The sequence below is a fragment of the Gavialis gangeticus genome, unplaced genomic scaffold, assembly GCF_001723915.1.
Source record: "Gavialis gangeticus isolate Ggan-Ray unplaced genomic scaffold, GavGan_comp1, whole genome shotgun sequence".
Classification (NCBI taxonomy): domain Eukaryota; kingdom Metazoa; phylum Chordata; order Crocodylia; family Gavialidae; genus Gavialis; species Gavialis gangeticus.
Window position 1 is genome coordinate 47,645,267 of NW_017728997.1, and position 12,084 is coordinate 47,657,350.

At 45.5% G+C, this 12,084-nt stretch overlaps 1 protein-coding gene across 6 annotated transcripts in view; it reads left to right on the plus strand.

Annotated features, from left to right (window-relative positions):
* Positions 1 to 11,638, plus strand: part of IP6K1 (inositol hexakisphosphate kinase 1) — a 137,770-nt gene extending 126,132 nt beyond the window's left edge. For 4 of the 6 annotated variants that reach the window (XM_019505156.1, XM_019505158.1, XM_019505160.1 and 1 more), the window contains 4 exons: positions 1,364 to 1,574; positions 3,020 to 3,204; positions 3,748 to 3,923; positions 4,883 to 11,638. In XM_019505156.1, the coding sequence (XP_019360701.1) occupies positions 1,364 to 1,574; positions 3,020 to 3,204; positions 3,748 to 3,923; positions 4,883 to 5,392 (1,082 nt within the window). In that variant the 3' untranslated portion in view covers positions 5,393 to 11,638. Of the gene's footprint in view, positions 1 to 1,363; positions 1,575 to 2,239; positions 2,342 to 3,019; positions 3,205 to 3,747; positions 3,924 to 4,882 lie in introns of all 6 variants that reach the window. The other 2 variants (XM_019505161.1, XM_019505157.1) reach the window with 2 other exon arrangements.
* The last annotated feature ends 446 nt before the right edge of the window (positions 11,639 to 12,084 follow it).

A 12,084-nucleotide genomic window follows, 5' to 3' on the forward strand; every position in this document is an offset into this window, starting at 1 on the left:
CCCCCCCCCCCCCATGATTGCTCTTTATATAGTGATGGTTTTTCTACTGCCCCCACTGCCTATGGTGGTAATGTTTCCACTCCTTCTGTCCACACCCTTCAACCACACAGACCCCAGAACCCACCTGCATTGCAAGGGATGCAAGAGCAGGTGCAGCACATGGTAAGTTTGCCATTGAGGGGGTGTGCCTTCGCACATGTTACATGTTAATATTTTGGGATAACTTGCGTCTTTGTTATAATTGTCTTCCAGAAAACACGTGCACGGCAGAGGTATCCTCCCAGACCCCTCCCCTGGGCTATGTTGCATCCTGGGTGATGCATAGACTTTGATAGACATAATGCTTGGAGAAATCTCCCATGGGAGATTTTGTAGCCTGTAGTGGGGAGGCGAAGAAGGTGGATTTGGGAGTATAGGCCAAAACCCATCTTCTTTTTTCCCCTGCAGGACTATTAGAAGATTAGAAATAGAAGAAAACTGAAGATAGAAGATGATAGAAATAGAAAATAGTAGGGTAGCAAATAAGAGAAATAGAAGATGCCACTGTCCAGCTGGCCCCATCCAGTTGAGGAAAAGTTTATTTATGTTGGCTGTTTTTATTCATTCATTCATTTATTTATTTTAAAGCGATAAACAAAAAATAGTATATTTTATATTTTTATAGTATATAAATAATGGTTTATAGTAAATAAAGGTTTTAATTTATGAAGTTCCTTCTGGATGTGGTGTGCTTTTTTTTTGTAAGTGGATTGTCATGGGGCTCCATATAGGCAGCTAGAGCTTTGAGGGGCGGGGAGGTTGTGTTTTGGGAGTGAGGGGATTACTGGATTGCTGCACTCCCTTCTGTAATGGAGTAGCAAAAAGATCAGGGGGGTGGATTGTTATGCTGCTCTCCCTGGTGTAATGTACTTTGAATTGCGCACTGAGCTTAATTCAATTTAAAGGCTATCACCTGTAAACAATAATGTATCAAATTAAAACAAATCATTTCAATCTTAATAAATCTATTTAATTAAATCTATTTAATTAAACACATGTACAAGTGCCATAGGTGTTCAGTTCTGAGGGCTGTGGAGCTCTGGGCTACTAATTGCTAGCTCATACCATGGACAGATGCCAGTGAATGCATGGTATATTGTGTCTGAGGGATTTTCCTTTTGCAAGACGCTTAGGTGGAAGTATCTCAGTCTCTTTGCAGGGCTTTGTCTCTTCAGCCCTGTTACATGGTTCTCAATTTGTGCTGCTTCAATATCTGTTCTGCTGAAAGTTCTAACCTTTCCATTGCATGTATTCATTGTTTCCTGTTGAGGGACTGCTGGGAAATGAGTTGTTTGAACTGATGTATGTTGCCTTTTTCTTGCAGGTGTTGTGTCTGTTTGCTTTGAAGGAGACAGTGATGGCTACATCAACCTGGTAGCATACCCCTTTGTGGAGAATGAGACTTTGGAACAGGATGACATGCCTGAGAGGGACCAGCCCCGACGCAAACACTCACGCAGGAGCCTTCACAGATCCAGCAGTAGCATTGAGCACAAGGAGGAGAAACCTGGGTTGGCCAGTGACAGCACTGAGAGGTAAAGGGACTGTGGGCTGAGGACAACACAACTTTTAGGGAAGCCACTTTTATGTACTTCTGTGAGCTTTGTGCTCCCTAACGACAGTTCTGCAGTTGCACGTGCTAGGTTGAATGTCACATGCTTGCTATTGTAGTGATTGCAGAGTCTTTTAGGAGTTTTGTCACATTCCTGCTTCTCTGTACCAACCCTTGACTGCCACAGGATTGCCCCATTTTTGGGCATCAGCTCTTTCCAGATACCACACTAGAGTCAGGTGTGTCCTAGTGAAAAGGCCAGCTCTGTTGTGCATTCCTAAGTTTTGTTGAAGGAACTCTTTTCTACTCACTGGTGCAGCCTTAGGAAAGTTGAAAACCTTTCAGATTTCCTTTGTGAAGGCTGCACTTTCCTGGCTAGCCTGTGCTGTCTGCTAGTACAAGCTCCTATGATCTGACACAACATTGTGGCTCTGTTGTAGGTGCCGGCAGAATGAATGACTGGCTTGCTCTAATCGTGAGCAGTCTGAGTGCCATACAGTTGCTGCTAGGAAGGCCCTGGATTGCTTAGTATTCTGATATGAAGTTCTTGCAACTGGCTAATGTATAACCTGAGCCTTGGGTCAGGAATCTCTTCCCTTAGACAGGACACTGGGGACATTGACAGGCACTTGTAAACATCTCTGCCAGGTCCGTTGAACTTTTAGCAGCCCAAGCAAAGGACTGTGCTGATGGAATAGCTCTTAATGGGACCAGCCAGACTTCAGAGTGCAAGCTGTCCTGTGCCTCAAAGTGAGTCAAAGATTTCTAACCTCTGCACAGATGGATTGTCCCTAGTGGTACAGACTGCCCCCTTCTTTCTTATGTAAGTGTAGGCAGAATAGCTAAACACAGGCTCCATCCAAGTATGAAAGAGAAGGCAGGTTTGCTGAGAGGTCTGGAATACTTGTCTGTTCCCTGTTATCTTAGTATGTGAAAGCATAACCGCCATTGATCTCTGAGTGCATAGTGCCCTTTAAGCCCTGTTCTGGTAGGGAAGATACTGGTGTCACTATCTCAGAATGCTGAGAATTCTAACTGCAGCTCATTGACCTGAAGGGTAGATTGGGGGACTGGGTTCCTCCCTTCCATATCTTTGTATTTCATGTCAAAACCTAGGTATGGTGACATCTTGAGACTGCGATCTTGTCCTTCTACATATTCTGTAAACTTAGCACAGGCACGGTTTAAACTGAAACCCGAAAAGCATTGTTCTGCTACCTAGAGGTGTTGGTTTGCTGCAGAGAAGCTGGCATTTCTGGGTTGTGTGAGGTGTATAGTAGGAGAGGAACAGGGAAACATTGCCTGATGGGAGGATATGTTTGTTTGTGCCTTTATAAGCACTCTGGAACTGTAGTCTAATTTGTGTCTGAAAGGGCAGCTGCTGCATACAGGCACTACCAAGGAGATCTGTTTTCTTCTCTGTTCCAACAGCATCCAGGAAATGAAGAGTCCCAAGATGGACTTGCACATCCATTCAGATGTTCCATTTCAGATGCTGGATGGAAACAGTGGTCTTAGCTCTGAAAAGATTAGCTATAACCCATGGAGTTTGCGATGTCACAAGCAACAGCTGAGCCGTATGCGATCAGAGTCCAAGGACCGAAAACTCTACAGTATCCTCTAGAAAGTGGAGCCATGTGCTGCTCGCTGCCTCTGCTTCACACCTTTGCCTGGAGTGGCTAGCACTTGGCACTCAGGCTACTGTACCTGGAGTACATGCTTCCCCTCAGCTAGCACAAATAGTGACCAACTATGTCAAATGCTGGGGGCCTTTTCCTTTACTTCTCCACTATGACCCTTCAGTGGCAGCAGTGGCAGAGACCTGGGAGAAGGATGAGGTTTTAACTAACTGTAGCCATATCCACTGGCTAGGCCTTACCTGTCTCACTACATCATCTCTTCTCAATTTCTTTTCCTCTGACAGCCTGGATGTGTATTTCTGTCCAGTAGCATTGCCTTGGTAGGTGTTTCCTTTCTTGTTTTGTTGAGCTTTTCTCTTTTCTTTCCTGTATTGGTTTTTGAACCATGTTTTTCCTTTCCCACACATGCTTTTTACTTTAACTCTAGCATCTCCCAAAGCCTCTTTTGAGCCCAGCTGTGGTAGTGCTGATGGGGGGTAGCTCTGACAGATGTGCTAACCTTGACACACTTTCCAGAGTTCCTTTTGCTGGAGAATGTGGTGCACCATTTCAAGTTTCCCTGTGTACTAGACCTGAAGATGGGGACTAGGCAGCATGGAGACGATGCCTCTGAGGAGAAGGCTGCTCGGCAGATGAAGAAGTGTGAACAGAGCACCTCGGCAACATTGGGTGTGAGAGTCTGTGGCATGCAGGTATGGTATTTCCAGGGGATCTCTCTGGAGTGCCCCTGTGGCATAGATCCCCTTTTCCACTCCTGCTAGAACTTCAGGAGCCCCCAAAGGGAACACTCTTTACTAGGCACAGGAACTTCCATCCTTCAGTTAAGCTGCATGGCACCTTGATTGTAAATGTTGCTTTGTTTCATAGAGCATGTGCTCAAGACATTGCTTCTGTGTCTGTTTGACTAGAGTGAGGGGATCTGGCTTTTTTAGGATAATGTAGGCTGTGACCTACTTTTGTACATAAGCAAAATACCCCCCAGTGTTTTGAAGATGTGCTAAAATGTGCTAAAATCCAGCAGTTTGACTTGTCAGCCAGAACAGTGGTGTCTTTAAGATTTTGTGTCCGGTAGCACCTGATATCGAACCCTGTGGCTGAGATGGAGTTACCCCCCTTATTATTTTATTCAAGACTTGTCCTTTTTAGGGGTCTAAATCTATTTTCAGGATTATGCAGCAGTGAGTGATCCAGGTTAAACATGCACCACACTGATTGGCAACCAATAAGGAGGTATTACATAGAGGGACCACGAAGGTTTGGAAAGCCATGTGGCTCAGTGGGTAACAGTTTTGCTTCTGGGCCACATGGTTATACATTTAATGTCTGTATCAGCACTTTGCATGTTGCTGCACCAGTAGATGTTGCTGCACCAGATACCTGTAGATCTGCCCCCAGTTGGGAAATGCCAATTGCTGGGCAGCCATCATTCACACAAGCAGAACCCCTTGCACTGCTGACATTCAATATTGGGATATCAGGAGCATTAAAGGTACTAGCCAGTCCTATTTTATGCAACATCGCTTAAGCAGTGGTGGCTGGACAGGACAATCTCCTCTTGTTGCAACACAGGGCAGTCCAGTCTGGTCCTTCTGCATATCACTATGATCTCGTCATGCTTCCCATTTAATATGTGCCTCCTCTGGCATTCTAGGTCTATCAGCTGGATACAGGCCATTACTTATGCAGGAATAAATACTACGGCCGTGGCCTTTCCATTGAAGGTTTCCGCAATGCCCTCTACCAGTATCTTCACAATGGCATAGAGCTGCGCAAGGACCTCTTTGAACCTATACTCACCAAACTCCGGAGCCTGAAAGCTGTGTTGGTGAGGCAGGCCTCCTACCGCTTTTACTCAAGCTCCCTCCTCATCATTTATGATGGGAAGGACAGCAGGGCGGGGATGTTTCTGGAGCGCAGGGCAGAGATGCGCCTGAAGCGGGTGGACAGCTCTCTCTGTGAGAGTCTGCAGGATGGCACAAGTACAGAGCCTAGCCCCTCAGCCCAGCCTAAGGTGGATGTGCGCATGATTGACTTCGCACACAGCACATTCAAGGGCTTTCGGGATGATCCCACTGTGCATGATGGACCTGACATGGGTTATGTATTTGGGCTGGAAAGCCTCATCAACATAATGGAACAGATGCGTGATGAGAACCAGTAGTCTGAACTGTGCTCTTTCATTGATACTCTGGTGGCAGGAGCAGACAGGACCACCTACTACTGCAGGAAAAAACAAACAGCTTTGGTTTTAGAGGATTGTATTGCTCTGCTGTTTTTAAATATACCCTGGGACAAAAGAGCTGAGGGATGCGTGAGGATCTCTGCTGTCCTGCTTACCAGATGGCTCGTATTGCACTTGGCCCTACCTTCTGTAGGAGGACCTGCCCACAGAAGAGAGAGGAGGAGATAGCTCATCAGATGGGGTAGGATGTGATGGGAGGTGGGTCTAGGATTCTGTTGCTACTGCTCCTTCGAAGCTTTTAGCAGAACTTCCAGATTGAACTTCTCTTCTGTCACTTGGAATGGGCATTCATTAAAGTAAGAGCCAGCAGTATCTGTGGAGCGGATGGAAGGCAGCACATTCATGCTGTTCTTATGTACTGGCTGTATTAATGCAGCTAACCCTGCCTTGGGGTTGTGATTGACCGAGAGGTCTGTTTTTGATACTGCCTTTATCTTCTCCCGTTTGGGCACTGTGACTAATCATCCCAAACAGGCAAGAATAAATGACCAAATGAACCCCAATGCAGGACTGCAGCAGAGGGGAAATGGCCACAAACCATGGGTTGCTCCAGAGTTAGTCACTTACTTCCCCTGACACTTTTTGCAACTGATAGTTAAACTTGGGCAGGATCAGTAGTGATGGCTTAGGCTAGCAGGCAAGCGTGAGGCTTCTGTGATACTAAACACCTCACTGCACTGGCCCAATGAGAGTTCAGCTAACTGACTAGCACTAGTGTCAAGAGCAAATTAATACAACGACCATCTATTCTCTGTGGTTCATCAGGCTATTTTCATTCTCTCCATTTGTGTAATGTAGGCCTAATAAATCACATGCAAGTATCTCCCTAGCCATGTGCAGACCAGGTGCTGCAGCACAAAATAGTTGTCTTCCTTTAATTGGGCTGGAACAAGGCTTTCTTGCCTCCCGTTGCTGCTTTTGCAGAGTTTTTTCACTAATGCTGGGGCAGTAGAAAAGAAGGCTGAGGGGATGAGGGTGGATAGCAAATCTCAAAATGAAGACGACAGTCTTGATTATTGTGACAGGGCTTCAGTGGTCATAGCCTTTGTGCTGACTGTTGAGCCTGTGCTGGAGTTGGTCCTTCCTCTGTGAATGGAAGCAGCTGCCTAGCTGCCAAAGTGACCCTGCAGCTAGAAGCACTGGAATCATTGTCCAGCTTAATTTTAGGGAGCTGTTATTTGCTGGCCTCGTTGTTGTAGTGAAGCATTGGTGTCTCATGCCTCTGTTGGACAGAACAAAGTTTAGCTTCATTTTTAAATCTGTGCACCACTCCTTCACAAATGGATTTCTATGTTGGAACTTAAAAGAACAACAAGGAAGCAAGTAACTGACTCTCCTCCTAAAACTAGTACAGCAACCCAACCTCAGAGTTAAAGGTAAGTGCTTTACCTGTGGTTCCTGGTGTTAGGTGACAGAGGAACTCTGCCTGGGCATTTTTGTGGCCTTTCGAGTGAGCCCAGATGTAACAAAACGGTTGCTGCTGATGGGTGTGTAGTTCTGCATGTAGCAAATGCACTAGGCCTTCTGGGTACACACTTCGATGGGGAGCATTCTTGCTGAGTTGCTGTCATCTGTAATTGCTGCAGTGTGGGGTTTGGGGCAGTGTGGAATGGGAAACTTGCATTTCTATTACAGCTGTTCTTTGAGGGTGAGGGTGTATTGCTAAATTTGGTTTTGGAGCTTAACATGTTCCTTGTTTGTTGCTGCTCTGCAGAGTGCAGTTAAAGCTGTTGCTCCTTTCCAGCCTTCAGATGATGTTAGGGTTCTTGATTATAATGTTATGACATTACGTTTGTTGGGTTACTCCTTCCCCCCCTTTCTGCAGGATATTGACTGTTTTGCTTCCTCAGGGAGTGGCTAGTACAGAAACAAGTCTAGCTAGAGGAAATGCAGTCACTGAAGGAAGAAAGGGAAGTCTAAGATAGCTGTGAAGAAATCTGGAGTTAATGTCCCTGGCTTTGCCTCACCCTAAGACTGTTCTTTATGCACAATGACCAGTCAAATCTGACTCTGGTATTCTTTCTCCTTCAATGCCCCTTGTTTTCCTTGGTGTCTTCTGAGGAAGGTACCTCTAAAGAGGGGCATTTCACATGGGGGATGGAGCACCTCTACATATCAACTCATCTTTCAGCATTCCCTTTGCCACCTATTCTAGTTATCCGAGTTGGTCTTCTATGCAGCCCTACCTTATCTCTCCCATTGATTCCATCCTAATGCTGAGCTTAAAAATGGCTGTCATGCCACATGGCATCTTGATATGTATTGTATCTTATTTTTGGTCCAGTATTGTCCCTGTATTATATCCTCACTCCAGGATCAAGCTGAGGAGTAAAGGAGATGTTCTAGAAGTAATGCTGTTCTTGTTCTAACGGTAAAGTTTGGTTCCTCGTGAGTCCTTTTTAAAAATCCTGTTGGACCCTACAGATGAGATTTTCTATAGCCTGTAAATTGTGTTGAAAATAACATATTTTTCTGACTGTTACCAGGATTTTTTCTTACAAGACCTGTGACTGCTGTCTGTGCTTCATTTAGACCAAAAATACTCAAGGTCTTGTTTTGTTCGCATTGTAGAATGTTGGCATTTCCACATGACATGATTGCAAAGCCCAGCAGTGTGCAATAGCAATAAGCCTTCTCATGTGGCTTTGAATAGGCTTTACGCTTTTTGAGCACCTATACACATGCTGGATGTCTGATCTAACAAGTGGTAATTAGCATGCATCAGAGCAGAATTGATTAATCCAGTGTGCTGGAGAGTGCTAATTAACACACTCCACTAGTTTCCATGTCCTGTATTCAGCACCCCCATGCTTGAAAATGGCAGTGGAGGCACTTTTAACTAAAGCTCATCCAACGAGCTTTAGGTAAAATGCCCCCACTGCCATTTTCAAGTGCAGGATGCTGAATACACATGATGCTGAAGGCGCTTCAATTATAGTGGCTTTTGGAGGCACTCTAATTATAAGGTGCACCACCCCTCACCCCTGCCCTGCACCCCAGCATGTGTAAAGTTACCCTTGGAGATTTAGACTTCTGGAGGCCTTAGCTTGGGGAGAGTGTACTGTTCAGTTGGAGTCGGAGGAGCCCAAACTCAGTTGACACTGCTCTTTAGCCTCTTGCGAGGGCAGGAGTAGCTGTAATCCTTGTGCATAAGCAAAGCAAAAGGTGGATAGAGCTTGTGATGAATGCAAGGTGCTCTCTCCTAACTAGCAGTCAGTCCCGGTGGCACTGGTAAGTGTAGCTCTCTGCCAGCCTTGCCCATGTCCCACCATGTGGGCATGCTGCAGCATCAGCCTCTGCAACTTGGTGCTTCTCTTTAAATTGACAGCAGCAGTAAAGCTGTCTTAGACAGCAAGGCAAGCATATAGCTACCTCTACCACACATGAGGAAAGTAGTTTTCACCAGCTGCTCTTTGCAATAAGACAGAGATGATTGTTTGAATTTGCTCTTTGTGGCTAAACAGGGACACACTGTTGGTTTATCACAGACTTCCACTCCACTGATGTCAGAAACAGATCTGAACAGATGCTTCCAAAATCTATGGACTGATTCTTCAAGCAGATTACCCTGCTTGGTATTCCTCTTCACTGTCTATCTATAACACCAGTTTTTGCCAGAGTGAGACTTGCAGATCCAGTCACTTTTGGGTAGACTTCAGTTTTACTGATCTTGCAAAGAAGAGAATGAAATCAGCCTGACAAAACCACCCCTGCCCTCTGCTAATACACAACATGCTCTAGCTCACTAAAGTGAGTGCTGGTACATGGTTGAGGTAAGCTTTGTTTCATCTTGTTTTGCAGGGAATGTTACTTTGCTATGGATGGAGCTAAAGAGATTTTTAATAAATGTAGCACCAAAAATGGCCAGGATTTGAGCATTTCTTGTTAACACTGTAATAGGTTTCCTCCCTTACCATTCACTCCCCCAACCTGATAGCAAGAATGAAGAGTCTCTGGTTAGCCTCTTTTCTAGGTAATCTGCCAGCTCTTAGTGTTGCCTCTGATTTGGTAAATCCTTAGGAGGTAATTTTGCCTTTTCTCCTGCTTCATAGCATCCTCAGGCAAACATGCCTATTTAAAAAAGAAAGAGGGGAGGGGAGGGGGGCAGGGAATCTGTCTTGGATTCTGAAGCTACCCAGTTGTTCCTCCATGCCAGACAGGTTAGTATATAATTGATTTGACTACAAAGAACAAAATAAAGGGTTCTTTCCATCCCTCCCTGGGAAGCAGGCTGTTGTGGCTGGTTAAAGCACCATGGGGAGGCAGAAGTGAGTTGCCTTAAAGTAAGCATCCTCACAGTTCATAAATGCATATGTCCCTACATTTAAATTTCAGAGGGACTAGCTGAAGTGGCCATAAGGACAGCTATTTGGTGTTGGAGTATAAGGTCTTGGTGGCACTTCTCTGGACAGCCCTTTCCTACACAGCCATTTTGCATGCATTGTACACAGTCAAAACTACCTTAGGGTGAATGTATAGATTCTCCTTTCTGCCCTGTCTTACTGCAACAGCAGAGTTTGTTCTCTTTTCAGAGCTTGTTGACATTTCATGCTCAGCAGTGTGAACTTCTGTATCAGAACTAGTATGAACTGTGTAGTTGTCCTCATGTAGAAAGAGGGACCAGCTTTGCCACCTTCTGGAATACATAGCCAGTCAGTTTCTAGCAATAGTGTGATCTTCTAGCAGTGGGAACGTGTAGGTCTGTTAACAAAAGTGTTTTTTTGTTGTTTTGTTTTCTTCTTCCCCTGTATCTTGGTCTCAGTGGACTTACAAACATGGGCAAAAGGGAACAAAGCGTCCTCAGATAAATACTTTGCAAGTGGGATAGTAGCAGGGGGCTTGTTTCACCACATAAATGCACAGGGATTTGTGTGGGTTGCTGCTGCTGCCTTGTGGAAAATAGTGTTGTGGATTCCTTCTCCACTCCTGCTGTGACCTTGGGGTTATGTTTGCCCTGTAGCTTGTCATTGACTGTCTTGCTCTCTCAGTGGGATCTGAAGCCATTCTTCTGAGCTGGCAGCCGTTATATTTCGACTTGCGGAAGGCTGGGCTGGAACGTATTAGAAACTATGCTTGAATGCCCTCATTTGAAGAATGGGTCTATGTAGAGATGCAGTTTACCTAAAATATGCCTGGCTCCATGGTGTAGCACACGCAGCAGTTCTGAAAAATTGGCCCTCCATTAACTGGCTTCATCTTGCCTCCTTTACAAGAGGGAAATCTGCCATGGGGACAGTGCAAACTATTTCTCTGAGCTGGGGAGGGGGTTGAAAAGGAAAGGAGTTGCCTCAACAGCTGAAACTTGTTTTCTGCTTCACCTCCACCTGTGCAGCAGGTTTGTACCAAATATTCTGCCCCCTGCAGAGGACCAAACCCTGAGTTGTGGCATGGCTGCAGACCTCTTCCCTTCAGGTGTTAGACAGCATTTATATGGGGCCAATGGATGAGACAGTTACTGGAGAGGTCTGTGAAAGGATGTTTGCCCAACTCAGATCCTCACTAGCAACTTGTCAAAAATTGCTGGAATATATCTAACTCCTACAGTAAAGCCAATACCATAGATAATATGGAGTAACAATCTGTGAACATGGCAGCTCTCAGCATGTTTTATTGCTTGCTGTGATGTCTTCTCCAGAGAGGTCACAATGTAGCTGCCCTCCCTAGTCCTGCAGGTTCCTTCTGTTTTATAGAACTGGTCCCATGTCCTCATTTTCCCACTCCCAGCCTATGCCTAGAACTGAAAAGTTGCCCAAAGCAGAAGTTCAGATGTTGTTGTTTGTGTTTGTACTGTTGCATGTTTATCTCAGGAGCAAAATGCTTTTGTACTTGAAAAGTCCAGGTGAGGAAGGTCTATTGGGAAGTGTTGGGGGCCTTGTAAAGGTAATGATGGTATGGGAGGGAGGAAGCAGCACAAGCCCTCTGCAGTGCAGAGTGTTTGTCCCCACTTGCCCTCCATCCCTCAGCTTGTCTGGGAGGGATGTGGCATCACATATTGTCTTCTAGCATTTTTTTTGCTTATTTTTAGTATTCTCTTAGCTTCATTCTACTGGACAAATCACGCTTATGGGCATGAATAAGTACCAGTATCTGTACTACAGACGCTTCACCGTTACCTCTTTTGCTGTCTCAGTCATGTATATACAAATAAAATCTGCCAGAAGTTTAGCGGTGAAATGTGTGTCCTTATGCAAATTCCATGAAACAAGCTGGATCTGCCTGCTGCCTCTTCTGAAATCATAATGGGTAACAAGTTGACTGCAGGAGAACCCACCAGTTGCTCTCCTGGTGGTCGTCTTACCCTGGAGAAGGGAATAGATTTAAGAGGACGGCTGGGGGTAGGGCATGCAATATGAATACCAAGCAGCTGGGCTGCTTCTATGAAAACCTGCTTTACCATTTGCAGCTGGATAAACTGGCTAAGGTGGATGGTTGTAACTGGAGAGGCCTCCCAGTTATCAGGAAAGCACATCCACCATCTGAGTTGCCTGGGGCAGGATTGCTGCAGCCCCTCTTGACACCAGCTCCAGCATGAAGACGTGTAGGCAGAGATGCTGGCAATGGTGCAGTGCATCTTCTCCACCTTTACTCCTTATATTGCCAGCCCCACCCCG